General features: G+C 40.8%; 1 protein-coding gene across 1 annotated transcript in view; it reads right to left on the bottom strand.

Moving 5' to 3' along the window:
- Positions 1-20154, bottom strand: part of MPHOSPH8 (M-phase phosphoprotein 8) — a 37722-nt gene that overhangs the window by 17019 nt on the left and 549 nt on the right. The window contains exons 3-9 of the mRNA XM_026858256.1: positions 17073-17075; positions 15796-15951; positions 14062-14913; positions 10439-10535; positions 9051-9302; positions 8480-8605; positions 8305-8393 (exon numbers count right to left, since the gene is read on the bottom strand). Of these exons, the coding sequence (XP_026714057.1) occupies positions 8305-8393; positions 8480-8605; positions 9051-9302; positions 10439-10535; positions 14062-14913; positions 15796-15951; positions 17073-17075 (1575 nt within the window). The remainder of the gene's footprint in view (positions 1-8304; positions 8394-8479; positions 8606-9050; positions 9303-10438; positions 10536-14061; positions 14914-15795; positions 15952-17072; positions 17076-20154) is intronic.

Here is a 20154-nt window from a genome sequence, read left to right as displayed (position 1 = left end):
AGCCGCTGCTGCGTGAGTGAGAGGCAGCCGCTGCTGCGTGAGTGAGAGGCAGCCGCTGCTGCGTGAGTGAGAGGCAGCCGCTGCTGCGTGAGTGAGAGGCAGCCGCTGCTGCGTGAGTGAGAGGCAGCCGCTGCTGCGTGAGTGAGAGGCAGCCGCTGCTGCGTGAGTGAGAGGCAGCCGCTGCTGCGTGAGTGAGAGGCAGCCGCTGCTGCGTGAGTGAGAGGCAGCCGCTGCTGCGTGAGTGAGAGGCAGCCGCTGCTGCGTGAGTGAGAGGCAGCCGCTGCTGCGTGAGTGAGAGGCAGCCGCTGCTGCGTGAGTGAGAGGCAGCCGCTGCTGCGTGAGTGAGAGGCAGCCGCTGCTGCGTGAGTGAGAGGCAGCCGCTGCTGCGTGAGTGAGAGGCAGCCGCTGCTGCGTGAGTGAGAGGCAGCCGCTGCTGCGTGAGTGAGAGGCAGCCGCTGCTGCGTGAGTGAGAGGCAGCCGCTGCTGCGTGAGTGAGAGGCAGCCGCTGCTGCGTGAGTGAGAGGCAGCCGCTGCTGCGTGAGTGAGAGGCAGCCGCTGCTGCGTGAGTGAGAGGCAGCCGCTGCTGCGTGAGTGAGAGGCAGCCGCTGCTGCGTGAGTGAGAGGCAGCCGCTGCTGCGTGAGTGAGAGGCAGCCGCTGCTGCGTGAGTGAGAGGCAGCCGCTGCTGCGTGAGTGAGAGGCAGCCGCTGCTGCGTGAGTGAGAGGCAGCCGCTGCTGCGTGAGTGAGAGGCAGCCGCTGCTGCGTGAGTGAGAGGCAGCCGCTGCTGCGTGAGTGAGAGGCAGCCGCTGCTGCGTGAGTGAGAGGCAGCCGCTGCTGCGTGAGTGAGAGGCAGCCGCTGCTGCGTGAGTGAGAGGCAGCCGCTGCTGCGTGAGTGAGAGGCAGCCGCTGCTGCGTGAGTGAGAGGCAGCCGCTGCTGCGTGAGTGAGAGGCAGCCGCTGCTGCGTGAGTGAGAGGCAGCCGCTGCTGCGTGAGTGAGAGGCAGCCGCTGCTGCGTGAGTGAGAGGCAGCCGCTGCTGCGTGAGTGAGAGGCAGCCGCTGCTGCGTGAGTGAGAGGCAGCCGCTGCAGAACAAATGAGAAGTTTCCATCTGTTTAAATAATGCACTGTCTTTGCATGTTTTGTGAAAACATTGCATGAACCGGAAACGGGAAAGCGGATCCCTTCTCCGTTGGTTTGGGTTGGAATCTAGTGATTATTTGTATAGAAGGAATGAACAGTTGGCACAGGGAAATGATTTATACCTGCTAGAAGGACTGTACACAACTCCTTCTGGGCAGCTGGTAGCATTAGACTGGGAAAACCAGCCGATTATACGCCCCGAGTTCGTGGGAGAATCCCCTGCTTTCTTTGTGTTCCTGTCCCCGGTAAGGGCAACTCTCACCAAGCATGGGTATTAGCAGAGTGCGTAGATTGTCGATGTCTGATAAGAGCAGGTCGAGGTGTGCAGTGTTGGGAAGAAGAGGTGTCATCAGATCTCTCGGTTGAAAGACGGGAGTCAAAGGAGAAAGAGTGGAGAGAAAGGATTTTGAGAAGGAGGAATAATAATGGAGAATAAGCAGGGAAGAATTGTAAAGAAAAGCCCATTGGATTGCATACTCACGCACTGGAAAGACATAGTGGGGAGGGGAAGCGCGGAAAGCAAGAAAATCCTGATTAAATATTGTAACCAGTGGTGGCCACTTTATAAACTGGAAGAGGAGGCTAAATGGCCACTAAATGGGACCTTAGACTCTAACACGCTTTTGCAATTAATGTTATTTTTACAGAGGGAAGGGAAGTAGGATGAGGTGTCTTATGCAGACATGTTCTTTACCCTCCAAAATCACTCGGGGTGGCAGAGGGACTGTGGACTAGTTCCACTGCAAGATCCTTTAGTGTTTGCTCTGGAAAAAGATTATAAGGGAGAAATGAAAAGAAGACTATGTTATGGTGGTGGGAGCTACTGGCCAAAGTGAAAAGGCATACTTTTGCAAACATAAATTTGGAAAGCAGTTAGGCATACACAAATTTCTGTATATGCCTAACTCCACAAAAGTGCTCCTAGGAAGAGACTTACTAGAACAATTAGGAGCAACCATTACCTTTAACAATGGAGAGATTACTCTGGAGGCAAACAACAAAGAATTTATACAAATCATGAGCTTATCTCTAACCAGTGTCCCCACAGAAGGAGAAATTAGCAAGGAAATTGTCAATCAAATGTATCCCAGGGTTTGGGCCACTGACACACCTGGAAGGGCGAAAAACTCTCTGCCCGTAGAGGTAAACCTCAAAGAAGGACAACAACCGGTAAGAATTAACCAATACCCTTTAAAAAAGGAGGATCGGGAAGGGATCCAGCCAGTTATAGAAACATTTTTGCAAATAGGATTATTAAAGGAGTGTGAATCACCTGGACGGTGCTGCCACAAGGATTTAAAAACAGCCCCACTATATTTGGTAACCAATTGGCCAAAGACCTTGAACTATGGGAAACCCCAACTCCACCTGAAGAGGGAAAGCTGCTGCAATACACAGACGACATCCTAATCGCCACTAAGACAAAAGAGGCCTGCGTTACCTGGACAGTAAGCCTTTTAAATTTTTGGGAACTTCAGGGCTACCGAGTATCCAAAAAAAAGCCCCAGGTGATGCAACGCAAAGTGATTTATCTGGGCTATGAAATCAGTGCTGGAAAAAGAACTTTAGGACAAGCTCGGAAGGAGTCGATCTGCCAGACTCTGAGGCTGCAAACAGTGAGGGAATTGCGAATGTTCCTGGAGATGACCGGTTGGTGCAGGCTATGGATCTATAACTATGGACTACTTGTTAAAACTTTATATGCACTAACTGTCACTGAACAGAAAAACCTCCAATGGAATAAGGAGGCCATACGAGCCTTTGACTTGCTAAAGAAGGCCCTGATGTCAGCCCTGGCTTTGGGACTTCCAGATGTAAGTAAACCATTCTTTCTCTTTTCACACAAGAAACAGGGAATTACATTGGGAATACAGGCACAAGACTTAGGCCCATATCGTCGGGCAGTCACCTATTTCTCTAAGCAACTAGATACAACCACTAAAGGTTGGCCCAGATGCCTACGAGTGGTTGCAGCAGTGATCCTAAATATACAGGAGGCACAAAAATTTACCTTAGGCCAGAAAATGACTGTATTTGTATCTCACACAGTGTCTGCAGTATCGGAAATTAAAGGGGGACGGTGGCTTTCGCCCCAAAGGTTCTTAAAATATCTGGCGGAATTAGTAGAACAAGATGATGTGGAGATTGTAGTAACTAACATTATTAACCCAGCTTCCTTCCTGAGTGGAAACACAGGAGAATCAGTGCAACATGACTGCCTGGAGACCATCGAGGCAACATACCAGGCCGCACAGATTTGAAAAACAACCCTATAGAAGATACTGAGAACTGGTTTACAGATGGGAGTAGCTATGTCCTGAGTGGCAAAAGGTATGCTAGGTATGCTGTTACTACCACCCAAGAGATCATGGAATCAGAACCACTGCCTGTAGATACATATGCACAAAAGGTAGAGATAATTGCTCTAGCATGTGCACTAGAATTAGTCCAAGGCAAAACTGTGAACATTTATACAGACTCAAAGTATGCCTTTGGGACAGTTCATGCTCATGGAGCAATATGGAAGGAAAGAGGAGTGTTGAACTCACAAAGGAAACACAGCAAACATGGGAAGGAAATTCTGGAACTACTAGAAGCTGTACAACTTCCAAGAAAAGCAGCAATCATGCATGTTAAGGCCCACCAAAAGGTGAACTCGGATTTGGAAAAAGAAAATGAACTGGCAGACAGAGAGGCAAAACAAGCAGCCAAAAGAGAGGTAAAAATGGAGGGAGTTTTAGTTCCTGATAGGCAAGTCATCCCAGAACGTAAGCCTACTTATACTAAAGAGGATCAAAAAATTACAGACCTGGAAGGATCATATAATGAAGAAGGTTGGGCAGTCACTCCCCAAGGGAAGGTAGTAATTCCCTCTTGTTTATCTAGACACCTGGTACGGGAGGAAGACAGGAAAGGGCACTGGGGAGCGGAGGCCCTACACCAATATTTGGTCAAGAGTATTAGAGCTAGAAATTTGTATACCATAGTAAGACAGGTGACTCAACAGTGCGACCTTTGCCTCCAGACTAATCCTAAGAATACCCCCACTCTAGAAGTAGGACAGATTGGAGAAGGAAATGGACCAGGACAACAATGGCAAATTGATTTTTCAGAACTTCCGAGAAAAGGGGGGCATCGATATTTACTGGTATTAACTGATACATTTTCAGGTTGTCCAGAAGCATTCCCCACTAGGTCTGCCAAAGCCCGGGAAGTGACAAGAATATTAGTACAAGAAATAATTCCACGCTTTGGGGTCCCAGCGACTATATCCTCAGATAGAGGACCACACTTTATCTTGAAAGTTATTCAGCAAATCAGTTGCCGTCTGGGTATAGACTGGCAACTTCACATACCTTATCGTCCCCAATCTAGTGGCCAAGTAGAAAAGATGAACCATTTGGTTAAACAGCAAATAGTGAAACTCGGGCAGGAGTCAAACCTGACCTGGCCCCAGGCTCGCCCTCTGGCACTTTTGTGTATACGAGCAAAACCAAGGGCCAGGGAAGGGTTGAGCCCTTTTGAGATGTTATATGGCAGACCTTACGCAGAACAGAAAGGAACGTTGATGCAAGTTGGGGAGGAAACTATGACTTCATACATGATAGCATGAAGTAAACAACTGAACAGAATTGGGAAACATGTATTTGGAACTCGGGGTAGAGGGTTAGATAGGCCTGTACATAACATACAGCCTGGAGACTATGTCTATGTTAAGTCTCTTACAGAAAAGACATTGGAACCACAATGGGAAGGGCCGTTTCAAATGCTACTCACAACATTTACGGCCATCAAGATTAAGGAATACTCAGCCTGGATTCATCACACCCGAGTAAAGAGAGCCCACAAATCCCCATGGAAGGTTACACAAACTCAGCCGGGAAGACTACGCTTCTCTCGATAAGTCTAATAATCTCCTTTCCCCAAAATACCCGGTCAAAGGTTCACTGAATGGTCATGGTCCCAGGCGTACATTGGGTATACTGGGAGCATGGGTATAACCAATACTAACTCAGCCTTGACTTTAGCTACTGTAGTGATGCGGGGAACAGAGGTGTATACAAAAACCGGAGAGACGTCAATGGAGTACCACGATTATGGGGAACGGTAGGGCAAGAGATTAGAGTAGGGTGTCGAGTAATGGATGAGATCACCCATTGGTCAGTGCTTCAAATTACAGTGTCTGAGATCAAAATATCAAATCCCAAATATATCATGTCAAGTATTGGCCATACATATGATCCAAAAGATCTAGAATGATGGTATAATTTTACTTTGACTCAGCCTGCTGTTTCTGTGACATGTCTCTGGGCCAAGGATAAACTAGGGCTATCTTTAAATTTAACATGGTGACTACCCTAGTGACAACCACAACTGAAAGCATGGTGACCATGACAACCGCACCAATCACTGTAAATCTTACACCCAACATATACAAGGTCGACCCGTACATGATCAGACACGCAGACCAACTGCAAGTGCTGATCAATCCAAAATGGTCTCTAAAAAAGGTAGAATTACAGATGCAAGTTAACATTTCTAATATAGAGCCATGTTGTTCCCGTTTCTTGTGAACCTTGAACAAAGGATGGAAAACTTGGCTAAGGAAAAAGGGAAATACCTACCAGAAAAGACCACAGAGGGACCTAACTGGAGTATTAGGAACCAGATTAGGAATGTTGAATTCAGTATATTCAGAAGTAATAATGAACAAATTAGCAGCTACTACAAGGGATATATCAAAATTACAACAGCCATTAAGGTCTTCACTATCAGCATTAGGGGTACATCAATGGGCTATGTCAAAAGTAATGCCAGATTGGGAGCAAAAAGAAACAAAAGATCACACACTTATTGCTGAAACACTGGGAGCATTACAAGGTGATGTCACCATAGCTCTAAGTTGCATACAAACCCAGTTATGGGGATGCAAACAGTAGCAGAATCTGTAATAAGGGAAGGAGGGCACACTTCCCACTGAAATTCGAAAAATAGTTTGGAATAGTGCCACAGAGAGAAAAAGTTACAATCATGGTGGAATATGGTCGACTTCACCTATAGGCCTGACATGCATACATTAACGACTTTTGTGTTAACGGTACACGATGCAAAATTAATCACCATACACCACACTGTAAGCCTCGGAGTCAATTACAACAGGACTCTGCTGTACCCCTTTGAACATAAGACCTGGGCTATGAATACTGGTAATAAACGGCAAGCAGTAGATCTTGAACCCTGTATCATGAAAGAACAACAGGGATTTATATGTGAAAGTAATACCTTAATAACCCAGGATACCTGCTTAGATACTGACCAAAAGATTTGTCACTTTGGAGCACATCCCAACGTAGATTTGAGGACCATTGTTGTCTATACCGGAAAGGAATATGCATGTGTATGGACACTATGTGACACAATAACCATAGATGGGCAAGAGAAGAAACTGATACAGCATCTAAATTATTGTATTTGTAATTTCACCATCATCCTAGGGTGTGATTTCACTTATTCTGCCCCAGTGGTTACACATTCCTTCTTGAAAAGCTGCCTTATGGTAGCAGTACTTCCTGTCCCCATATGGTTAAATGTAAGTCATATAGAAAGCCTATTAAAACACCCAGACTTACACCGGATACTGGAAGAAGTCAAGGAGAAAGGGCAAGAAACATTAGTCACAACCTTTCATGATGGGGAAAGGATAAAAAAAGTCTTAAAGGTGGTTGAACAGGAAGAGAAACATAATTGGTGGGATACGCTCCTTGGATGGTCACCTACAGCTACTGGAATCTTAAACACAGCCCTTCACCCAGTGGTTGTTTTATTAATATCTGTAGCAATTTTGTTGATCCTTACTGTAGCTATATATGTATGGATCTGGAGTCTTACAAAACGCTTGCAAGCTATGTATGATGCTTTATATCACAATCTGAGCTTTAAGCAATAAACTCATTTGTAGGATAGTACTAACATATTATGGGGCCAGGGAAATAGATTAAGAAATAGATAGATAAGTAGTAAAAGAATTTACTAAGTAGGAAGAAAAGGGGGGAATGAGATGCGGAGTCTAAACCACCTTAGATTGATGGTGCAAGACAAAAGGAGGCGTATGGGGCTGTTTGCAAAGACATACCAGGTGCTGATAACATTGCTAGGCTATTATTTCCTAGCTCAAAGAGAAGCCTCCTCTGGTCCTTGAAGTTGTGGGTATCAGCAACAGATGACCCCAAATTCCAGCGCAAACTGGCCTGGCAGTTTGGTCAGAAGCCAGAGAACAACTGAGGTTGCGCAGAGCAACAGGGTGAAAAGTTCATCAGCAAGGAAGAAGAGGTACTTAATCTATAAGACCCCTGCCCGGAACTTGAAGAGCTCATCGCGCAGGCACAAGGGGAGGAGACCTGATTACCATGAGAAGCGAGAGGAGGCACGGGTAGACTATGTATATGTATAGGCGTTCTATGAATATGCACTACTTTGTAACATATAAGCCGGACGGGAGCTGCAAACGGTGCGCATGCTTGTGGTGGAGCGATCCCCCATGCGCCCAGTGCTGAATAAACATACCTACTTTATAACTCCACAGTTATAGAGTGATTTTTCCGCAAGTCATTTATGTAGCATTAACTACACAAGATCACCTGTGAAAATATTGGTATCAGAGATTTTAATCCTCAAAAATGGAACTCTAGTACTATTTAACAGGTAAACAGATCCTTGACAGAAAAACTAGTAAGAACACAGCTGATGATGAACCGTCAGAAAAGTTACTATTCTTGAAGTGAAATGGTCCCAGTCTGTCAAACAGAACATTCAAATTTATTATTTTTTAATGTATAGATATTTTTACATCGTTTAGTCACTTGACCTGAGAGTATCATCATTATTTATAGCATGTAAAGTTAAATCCAGTGGAAAAATCTGCTGTAAATCCAGCTACTGGGATTCTTCTATCCAACTTTACTTGTATCAAACTTGCATTTTTTTTCTGTGGAAGAAATTGGTAACAAGTACTGAAGCCTCAAATTCTATACTCCCTTTTCTCCTTTGTGCTTTTTTTCCAACATGAGACAGAAATTTGCTACTAGCAAGAGGGGAAAACTCAAACAATCCAAATTTGTATTCTTCCCTCCTGCCCCTCTCCGATACTTCTACTGCATAAGAATTACCTCTTGATCCAGATTATAGTCCTCATTTGAAGAAAGTGCCATCTTTACTGTCATATAATCACCACTTTTAACAGCATCCCTCAGGAGAGCTAGAAAATAAATTCAATGCAGTTATAGAATATTTCACATTGAAACGCCAGCTAAGAAATGACTCTTCCTCCCAGCAACTACTCACTACTTGATATCGGTTCTGTTGACATATGATTCTCATCTTCTCCATCAAGATGCTTCTGAAAGTCTTCTAGTGTAAGCCATTCTAACTGCATGTCCATACCCAAACTCAGGACTTGTTGCTTGCCACCTATAATATATTTGATTTTATGGAAGAAAAAACATAAAATAAGACATAAATTTCCAAACCATTCATTGCTTGCCATTGCTTCAATGATCAGCAGCTTAACATACTACTACTTTTCATTTAAATAGACTCTGGAAGGCAGTGTGGAATGGTTCCAAACAATGAAGGCTACATTACAAACGGACGTAAGATGCTTTTACTTGAAATAAACTGTCTATTTGTTCTAAATTAATTAGGCTGAAGTGTAAGAGATGGTGAACACTCCATTACTGTAATAGCAGAAACACACTGGAAACATAATGAAAAGTTATCAGTGAGTTTCAAAAGAAAACATCATTTCAGCCTCCTGCAGACATAAGAATTGGAGCACTAAAAGATGCAAGCAGGAATGGAGAAAACATTAACTGCCAGTGCTCAACTTTTCCCTGCATTTGTTTCTACTGCTCACCAGAGTTCTCCATCTGACACACATCCACCACTACTTCTCGATCACGTTCTGCAGCATTGCAAGTCCATGTGTCTGTTTCATCTTTTATGTTCCTTCTTTCCTTGTACACCTTGCTGTCTTTTGCTCTTAATTCTTCCATGAATTTATATTCTAGCGAAGACTCTTCTCTTCTGCAGTTATTCTCAGAATATTCATTTCTTTCTTCTGAAGCTACATTAAACAATCCAAATGCGCTTTTGATGTCCTTAAAGCCTAGAATATTAAGACAGTTACCAAGAGTGACTACTTGAGCCACTAAAGACTATTACATCACAAAGTTTGTTACCAGAGCCCATTTAGAAAAGGTCTGTTCTCTTTCCATAAGGTAATCATTGCTGAAGTGTAGCAGCAAGCTTAACAACATAAGCCAAAAAACTGGGGAGAGCTAGTTGACCTCCATCTAACCTACTAAGTCTGAGTTCTGACTGCTTCCAACATGGTACCATCTTCTTTTTAAGAAGTGTAGTTTAGAATTATGTATAAATTACTACTTTGAAAATACAGTTCAGTATCTGTGATGAACAAATGAAGGACATGTGCTCTATGAAGAACATTCATTAATCAATCTGTATGTTACTAATTTTCTTAAGCATTGTAAGCATCTATGCTACCTTCAGTGAAAGATTTCTCTCTAGCAACAGCTATTTGAAACATTATAGCTCTTCCTATATCCATTCATGATTATCAAAGGTGGAGTTACCTAGTTTTTCTCAGTACATCCTCATCAAAGTAGTAAAGCAATTTATCCTGTATAAAACCATACAGAATTTTACTGAAATCAACAATGGTAACATTAATACTCCATTATACTATTAAGAACAGAAATACAACCTATTTTTCTTCATGTATCAAAATATCACCAGAACTGGATGATTTAAGTGCTATATAATGTAATTCATCATTGGGGTTAAAGCAAGAGGCAGTAAGTTTTTTCTGATGGGAACCTCTGCTAGTTTTTCTAAACATAAAACATGTGTATTCATAGTGTCTTAAGAACACTTCTGGAAATAAGCCAATAGTTGGGTGAATTTCTCTAAAAAGAAAAAGATTGTTACATGCCACAGAAGCAGAGTTGACAATATTAAATGAAAGGGAAAAATCTAGACCTGTCTACAAAAACATTAAGAGATTTCTATACACTTCCATGCTTCATACATGAAAGTACACACAGCATTCTCACAAAGCCTGTATTAACAAAGCCACTAAACAGCAGACTTCTGCTTCCTAGAATGAAAGCAGAAATCTTTGTTTCTGATGTGTTACAAAACTATACAATACCCACTCTTGTAGAAATAAGAGAACGTCCTGAAGGGTCTTTCCCTTCTCTCCTTTAAGCAGTTAGCACTTACTTTTTAGGCCCTTTTGTTCTCTTCCAGTCTTTTCTTCTTTTTCAGACTCTTTCTTTTGAGATTTTTCTTTCGTTTCAGTTCTCTTTACTTCTTTCTCCTGATATTAAGAACAAAGATCAAGTTTAAGTGGTAGAGAAAAATATGAAAGAACCTTCACCACTCCAATAAAATATAACTAGAATTAATACTACTGAAGCCTGTATATAACAAGACTTGAGGACATTTCTAATAAAAGAATTAAACAGGTGAGTCAGGAGTTAAGTCTGTGAAGGCTTTTTCCATAAGAGAAGAGATGTTATTTCCAAAATAAAACAACTTCAATTCAGGTGTTTCCTGCAACCCAGGCATTCAAGGTGCTTTATGGCATGAGGTGCAGATATGCCAAAACCAGCATTTTGACAGAAATTCCAAACTATGAACTTTTCATTTGTTCCAAATACCAAGCCTGAATAGGATGTAATTATTTTGAAGTATTTAACACCTTTGTAGCACAATATTCAAAGCAATTATGATAGCACTGACTTGAACCTTAACTGAGAAAACGACATTTTTTATAAAGAAGGTTCCAAGTTTTCCAGTTTACACAAACAGAACACTACAGCAACAGCCATTTGTGAAAAACACTCGGAAAAATCCACCCAATCCACAGAGAACACTGAGCCTAGCAATATCTGGTATCACATAAGAAATTTATGATAGATGAGATATACAATCAAATTCACCAAAACAGAATTCAACTGCCTTCACGGAAGGTTACCTTTCTCCTCCTATAATCCTTTCTCTCCATTCAGTCAGCAAATTCCAAACTGCAGAGTAGGTGGGACAAAGCTTCTTGGCATGGCTTTGTATCAGCCCCTGACACTAACCTGGTACACAGAATAGCACTGGCTTTCTGAGAAACTGCCCCAAAAGAAGTTCCCACAGGAACTATAGACTGCATTTATCATTAAATGCTACCGTTTCTTTGACACAGGAAAAACTTCAGTTAAAATATATGAGTTTGGTGTATCATAATGTTAGCAGAACTGAGACACTTAATTGTCTTTCTCACTCACTCCCTCCCCACCACAAAACCTCAGCGTTTGATCACTGACATGATTAAGTAGTAGCAGAGACAGTGTTAATCCCAGCAGATGGCCAGTATATAAAAGGAGACCTGTAATTTACTAAAGGGATTACCAGATATTTGCTACACAGAGTGGCTGTTAAAATCAGTAATCCTGAATTCTATTCCAGATTTGCAATACTGATCAGGTACACAATATACACTGCACATTTATCTGTGGAGGTAAAACAAATGGAAAGAATAGTTCGGTGTGCAAACTGCCTCCAAAGAAAGAATACAGTATTATAAACTGACATGACAGTGTTCTGCCGTCAGAGTTGCATAAGGAAAGACAGATAGCTTAAACATACACAATGATTTTATTTGAAAATAATAATCCGTCTGGGCCAACAATTTAGTGAAGCCAAAAACCCTCCAGAACTCTCCACGAAACACACCCATCCAGTAAGTCCACAGCTGCTCTGGAGAATAACTAACCAGTTACAGAAAATATTGTTTAAGCCTCTGTCATGGTTTAAACACAGCCAGCAGTCAAACAACAGGCAGCCGCTCACTCACCCTCCCCACTCCTGGGGAATGGAAAAAGAGCTGGAGGGGTAAAGGTAAGGAGACTCGTAGGTTGAGATAAAAAAATTTAATAATTGAAATAAAATGAAATTAAAATAATAATTATAATAATAATAATGATAAATACAAATGGGTAATGCATAACGTGATTGCTCACCATCTGCTGACCGATGCCCAGCCCATTCCCAGCTAGTGATCCCAGAGAAGAGAGAATCCTGAAACCACCACCCTGAAAACCCGAGTGAGCTTCCTGATTTACCCTCACCTACACACTGAGCGCGACGTGAGATATGGAATATTCCACTGTTCATTTTGGGTCTGTTGTTTTGGGTATGCTCCCCCCCCCGAGCTTCTTGTGCACTGAAAAGTGACTGGCTTCTTAGCTACAACTAAAAACGTGAGTACATTATCAAGATTCTTCTCATATCAAATCCCATACTGAATCCAAAACATAGCACTATTCTAGCTACTAAGAAGGAAGGGGAAAAAACCCCAGCCAAAACCAGGACAGTCTCCTAGACTGATAAAAAGCAAAGAGCAGAATGCCTTTCTTGGTACCTTGGAGCATGACCTCGAGAAAGGCATACAGGTAACTTACTGAGAATGCTGGCTGAAGAGCCATAAGCAAACCAACTTTCATCCACTGTTGATTTCTTCATGTTTGGGGTGACAGCATTTTTATACTACTGGTAAATAAAACAGAATTCCAAAGAGTTACCTGATTATCATCACTGATGTCTCTCTCTCATGAACGCTATAGCCTCGAACTACAAGAAAATACTTGAGTAATAAAGGCCATACCATTTCAGTTATTTAACTTTCTGAAACTGGGCTATGTCCCATAGTAACTTCTTGTTTACAAGAGCTTTCACCACTAAGCTCCTGCACAGATACTATTTTGTGTAGCTCTACTCTGAGATTATACCATGTAATTCTCTACCCCCAAATCAACTTCCTTATATTTAAGGTGGCCTACTCCATACAAGCAGCAATCTTGAGCAAAGTACCACTGCTGAACCTACAGAAGAAACTTGTCACCCCAGAAATTATGGCTTCAAAAGAAGTGGGATATGATCCAGTAAGTATCAAGGTGTTTTGGCTGCAATCCTGTTATAAATCAGAAAGGAGTTTCTCTGAACAGCCATAGTTTTACAAACTGCAAACTGTATTAGAACAGTCTGAAGCAGCTGAAAGAAATTATATTCTCAGAAACATTCCAGAAATATTGTTTTACTATTTTCCATGATTTTTTTTTTCTTTTAGCTTTACCATCCTGCTTCTCTTAACACACTAATGTATTAAATAAGGAAAAAGAAATATTCCATTATTTGTTTAGCTCATTTCTCAGAGCAGATACAGCATTTGTAATTAATATGAAACCATGTCATGAAACTAACATTTTCTTTAAGCACCCCAGGAATTCTAACAAGACAAGCCAGCTGCACAATCATCTGTGAGACTTGGGTTTAGAAGCAATTTCAGCATTCCAATTCTCAGGCAGATGCTAACACATGTAAGGTATAATGGAACGGCTGGCTTTTGAGAGAGATTAAGTGTGTGCTTTAGCTCAAAAGGGCACTTCACTATGCAGTGTTGGACAGTTGCTCAAGGCTGAATGTCTTACTACACAAGTAGAACATCAAATGTTGAAGGTGGCAGGAACAAAGCTAAATAAACACAGTATGTTCTGGAAGAACAGTAAAGTTCATTCTAAGTAAGTACATGTAACAGAGAAATACAAAATTTCACATTTAAAGACAGCCTTCTCTCCTAAAGCATTCCCTCCTTTATAGTGTTCACATACCAGAGATTTTTCAGTCACTCCTATACATCGTGCAGTGGGCCCTTCTTTAGCTTCATCCAGCTTGTTAGCTTTCCAATCTGTATTTTTCTCTTTGCCATCATGAACAGTAGCCTTCTGAGATATCTGTACCTCAAAGATGTTTGATTTAATACTCAGCTCCCACCCCAATGCCTTAGCATTGCTTACCTCCCCAGTCGAATCGGTGGACTTGCGCCCTCTTTCATCAGTGCTCAATTTCAAACCCTTCTGCACCGGTGAAGGAGCAGTTGACACTTTCTCCAACTCTCCTGATACCATTTTTACTTTTTCTTGACATTTTTGCTTTTTGTGCAAGCTTTTCTTGTCTAAACAGACATCTTGAGCTTCCACTTTTCTACCTTCCTCTTTACAATCTTCAGCTTTCTGATTTTTTTTCTTCTTTCTTTTACCCTTAACATCAATACTATCATCTTCATTACTTGCTGACTCATCAAGATGTCTATCAGCAATGGAATCTTTTTCAGCAATTTCTTGTTCCAATCTCTCTTCTCCACCTATTACCTTTTCCTTCTCGGCTTTATTTTCAGAATTTAAATTTGAATTTTCATTATCAGTTCCTTGAGAAAATACATCATCTAGAGCACTTGATTCCGAGTCAAACTGAACATCTCCATGCTTCTCCTTACGTGATTTTTTATTTTCTTTAGAATCTTCTTTAGATTTTATTTTTAAATCTTTAACTTCTCCCTTCTTTTTCTTGATTTCTTTATTATCTTCTTTCCGTTGTTTCTTTGGTTCCTTTGAATCCTCCTTGGTTTCTGAAGTCCTTTTCTTTGGTTTTGAATCTAAAACCAAAGTATCTGAGGAATTTTCACATTCTGTTCTGGGTTTTTCTTTCAGTTTTGCAGACTTAGACTTTTTCTTCTTCAGATCATCTGGACTTCTATCCTCTCCATCTTTTGACTTCTTCTTTTTCTTCTTTGGTGAAACGTCTTTTGTTTCACTTTGCCAGTCACTGTCAGATTCTGCTTCAAATACATCATCATTCAGACACAGTTTCTAAAAGACAGGGGAAAAAGGGAAAATATTTATTTCTCCATTAAACTGTATCACTTTGGAGCAAACTATACAAAAATGGTAGTGGTGGTGCCTAGAAGTAAATTTTTATACACTTAAATCTTTTTACTGCAAACATCATTCCTCATTGACAAATTGTAAAATTTGTAAGTACAATTCTAGCTCACTTACCTAAATTACATTATGAACTGCCTGCATGAGAATTAACACATAAACAAGTCAAGTAAACCAGACATCCAACAATCACATTCCAGAAGAGAACTAAATCTGAACTATTTTACATCAAAAACAATTAACCTGCTTTTGTAAAATTTACCTACAGGTTTCCCTGAAGTATGTTACCAGTTTTCAGAAAAGATTCTTACACTTCATTTTCAAACTGAGTAGTTAAAAAAGAAAAGAAAAAGCTATATGCTGCTTTCTTGCAATTAAGTTTTCTGTATTCCTATCTTACCATCTTACCAATTCTAATTGTTAACATGCAAAACCTCATCAATCTGCTACACAAAGCAGGAGGGTAAATTGAGTAGCGCCTAGCTTCACTGACAAGATGATATACATGTGGGTAGGGAAAGGGGGTTATGTTATCAAAAACAAGCTAAAAGGACCATATATCATATATATAGTCCCATTAAAAACAGAAATAAAGTGTAGATGGATTTAGAGTCTACAAACAAACTCAGCAAATCTGAGAACAACAACAACAACATTCAGTTTTACATAAAGCAAAACAGTTTTAGGTTAAGAGATTCTTTAAGTCTTCTTAATTCCATATCCCAAATTCTTCCCTTCTCCCTCCCTGCATTAGCAGAGCCTAGATAGGGAATACATCTTCAGTGTAAGATATTGGGAGGTGAAACACACCTGTATGTCTTTTTTAACAGGTTTAGGCTTATGGTCCACAATTCTTTTTCTGAATTCAAGAAGCACTTCTTTGCAGTCTTCCAAATGAACCTCTGGTTCCCAGGTATCATCATCAGATGTATAACCTTTCCACCGTACTTTGTAAAGAATTTTACCCTGTAAGAAAAAACCCCAACATTTAATTAATACAGTATGGCATAGTATTGCATTATCTAGTTAATTCTTGGGGATCTCAGCAGATATATCATTTCGTGTATATAGAAATGACTACAATGGGAGTCCAATCCAATGATGACATAAGAATTCCTAAAATTATTTCCATCTGCATCACATACTGAACTAAGTAGGTTCTAAAACATTTCAGTAGTTGGAGCAGTTTTATCAAAAAATATTTGTAATACCAAAATTTGTTCAGAACCACAGCTACAATGTACAAATCATAAATTCCCAATCATTTTACTGAAATGGATTTTCTGACAGTTATAAAACTATTCTTTTTAAAGGTTTTAGTATTTCTTTTCTAAAAAGTTCATGCTTGAATTGTTTCTCTTTGCTGAACAAGTTGATATAAAACCTTAAGATGTATAATGCATTAACACCATTCACCTAGTTTATACTGGAATTTATAACTTACGTTACATTTGTAATCAATGCCACTTTTGATAAACTGAAATATCAACAATTAGAAAAAAAATTCACAGCAATTAAATCAAGTTAAACCTGGAAAAAAATCTGAGCGTGTGCATCTCAGTGGACTTAATTACAAAAAAAATATGGTAAAAGAATACATACAAAAGCTCTAGACCAATTGGTTCAACGGTATTTTAACTTCACTGTAGGATGAAATTGCACTTTTTAGTCTCTCTGTTGTTTTTTCACTAGATTAAAAAGCTTTTTACCATTAATTAAAAAAAAAAAAAAAAAAAAAGCGTTCCACCAAATTCTCTCTTGCCTGTCTCCTAAATAAATTAAGTAGTCTGAATCCTTATGTTTCTCAAGATGGATTCCTTTTCGTGCTGAGAGACAAGGCTTATTAGCTTGGACTCAGCATGTTTCTGATGCAGCCAGACAAGTGGCAACTCAGGGCCTCCTGCACCAAGCTTAACTGAAAAACAGAGACATGTCCTATGAAATCAATGCAGTCACCTTTATTGATTAAAGTCTCTTTAAATAGATGTATGACAAAAGCTAGTACCAAGCTTAAGAAAATCCATTGTCCATATAAAAAAGCTAATAATGAATAGGAAACGAGACAACACAGTCATTCCCAAACTTACTTTCTAAAACAAAACAAAAGCATAGTATTAGCAAATGTACTAAATATACTAAGGAAAGCGTCTTTGGAGAGGCAAAATAATAGTATCTCTTTCTTTCAAAAATAGATTGATAATGCTCTGAAAGATCCTATGCTGCTAACCAAGCCTGAAGAAGAAAACCTTCAAAGGAATTGTCATTTGACACTTAGTATTAAATGTATTTATATCCATAAATTTACGTTTTTTCCTGAGCACAATTAATCTTTGACCAAGTGTATATACATATGCCATTAAACTTCAGCAATCAACTCTACTTACAATCTTCTATATTCTGCTTCACAGACATAAAAAGCCTATAATCAGATACATTAGTATAATACTTTTACTCTTATAATTTAGCTTAATGTATACACTCTTGATGTAGGAATTAGTTTTCAAAATCATGTTCAACTGTCTCTCTTCTAATGGGGTTACTCATTAAATAAACAACTAATAACTTTCTTATTACAGTCACAGAATAATTTAGGTTGTAAGGGATCTCCTGGAATAACAAGTAAAATGCCCTGCTCAATGCAGGACTAACTAGATCAGGCTGCTCAGAAACCTGCCCAGTAGGTGTATCTATTCAGATTTCCCTGTGTTCTAGCTTGTGTCCACTGATTCTCATCCTTTCACCGTGCACCTGAGAAGGATCTGACTGTCCTCTCTGCAATCCTCCCAGTTAAGTATGTATAGATACCACTATGATCACCCCTGTTTCTTCTCTTCTTACGGCAGAGCAAAGCCAGCTCTTTCAGCATCCTGTGCTCCAGCTCCCTAAACTGTTTTCATAACCTTTCACTCCAGTATGTCCATGTCTCTTCTGACCTGGGGAGCTGAGTACTCTGGATGCACCCCTGCAATACTGAGAAGAGAGTAAGAAGCATCTTCCTTGATCTGCTGCCTCCACTCTTGGATGCTGCTGGCCTACTTTGCTGCAAGAACTGCTGACTCATGTTCAACTGACTTGTCTGTGGGGACTCCCAGCTCCTTTCCTTCAAATCTGCTTCCTAGCCAGCTGGCCTCTCACCTGTATGGTGGTACAGGGTTAAACTCAGGACTTCAGCTAGCTGCAGACTTACTGTTACACCCTTGTAACTCAAGTACAAAATTAGTTTCAAGTCCCTTTTTAATTATTGAGAAATTTGGGTAAAATTCTAAGTCTACTGGCTGCTGAATGACTCTACATCCAGTACACAGAGAATGACACAAAAATGCAGCTTAAGTGATGTCAGGAAACTGATCTTCACACTAAAGATACATACACAGCCTCACACTCACCTGCCAGCATTATTTTACTCATTTTTTTTTTTTTCCTCTGTATCACTTACGAATAATAAAACACTTCTAAGCATTTTTATACTGGTGTAGCTTCAATGAGAACTAGTGATGGCCTAGAACCAACTCCTATGGAAAGGGGTATCACCACGTTATTAAAGAGCAGAGTTAAGGTTACCCATTTCCACTGGAGAATGTCACGATTTGCATTGAAGCCTGTTGTTTTAGTATAATTGCAATGCAGTATGATGGAAGGCTTTCTAGATACACTAACAGGAAACATTTCCAAACTTTTATTGCTTATTCTCTTAAGAAGGACACAGCAATGTTTCATTTATCAGCAAGTTTTAACTCCGCAGTCCAATCCCATCCCGGAAGTGCTGTCTCTCGCACTACCACTACTACCAGCTCCAGCAACATCAGGACTACAAATGGAAAGAGCTTCTCTGTGTGGTGCTCTCCAGCTCCTGTAACCGTGACACAGGAACACGCTGACCAGCCTTATGCTGCGCTCCACAGACAGAGGCTGATTCCGTGTATCCGCTTCGACTTTGCATTGGACTTGGGATTCTGCAAGCTGGGAGCCACTAGTCTAAAGCAGACTACATAAAATACAATCTACTAAATGTAAATGGACAGGGCTTTTTCCAGCCATTTTGGAGGTTAGGACTGGGTGCAAGTAGCTGTCTTGCCCTGTATTTCTGAAGCACAGGAGCATGGCCCTCGATGAATAGCAAGGGAAAGGTGACCTGGTGCAACTGGAGCACAAGCTACAAAGGTACAGCCAACACATACTGGGTAAGGTACACGCGTACTGTAAAACTAATTGCACTGACCCAGACTGGAAACCTCAAGTACATACAGCTCAAAACCTGCTACAGAATGGGCTGTTTGGAGGAGGACAACAGAAACAGGAGGTGTAACACACCTTTTTACCAGCACATGCCAATGACATTTTTAAGAGATAGTACTTGATGTATTCTGGTACTCTTCAGAAGTGTGTAGGATGGCACGACTGCTCCCTCCACCAGTACACCGATTTTAGGTTTCATCACTGTGGGGAGAAGGGTGGTGTGTTTCAAGACTGACATTATTCTGACCACACAGGCAAAGCTATAAATACTGGATTACCTAAAAAGCGTAACATTCTTGAGCCATCAAGATATTTCAGCCAAGATACAAGCTAATCATGACAATTTTCAGACACAAAATCATTTTTTTTTAAAAAAAGCTGTATTATTTTTTTGTATTTGAGATTCAGGAAATTTTAGAACTTCAGCCAGTCTAGGCTGCTTTCAAAGAAGAGATTTCTGTCTAAACAAAGCCGAGATCACTACAGCTAGCCATTTTAAATGGAAGAAGTCTCTCTTATTCTAAGAGGTCTTCACATATTTTATAAACCAGTAAACACAGTCTCACTAAACACACCTTGAGACAACCTCCAAGCTCTCCATTATACTAAATCCTACTCATTTCTGCACTCAGCACTGTAGTTCAGCCGTGAGAGCAGAGCAGTTTAACAATGCAGACAAAAAGAACTTTGTCAAGATACTCCAGATATAGTCTCTTTAGTTAAAGCTGTAAGATCCAAAGAGCTTCCTTACAACATTACGCACAACGTGTTTTAAATTACGAATATAACGGAACTGCTATTTTCGCATGGTTCCCGCCCAAGTATAAATGAATCGTGCAGGAAAACCCGTCTGAAGAGGCGCCTCCGCCCGCGCAGCCTGCGCGCACAGAGCGAGGGGAGCGCACGACCCGGCCGAGCGCAGCGGGGCGCCCC

This window comes from Athene cunicularia, assembly GCF_003259725.1.
Source record: "Athene cunicularia isolate RWA chromosome 1 unlocalized genomic scaffold, athCun1 chr1_part1, whole genome shotgun sequence".
Lineage (NCBI taxonomy): Eukaryota > Metazoa > Chordata > Aves > Strigiformes > Strigidae > Athene > Athene cunicularia.
The sequence above is the reverse complement of the archived record's forward strand: the minus strand, read 5'-3'. Positions and strand labels throughout refer to the sequence as shown.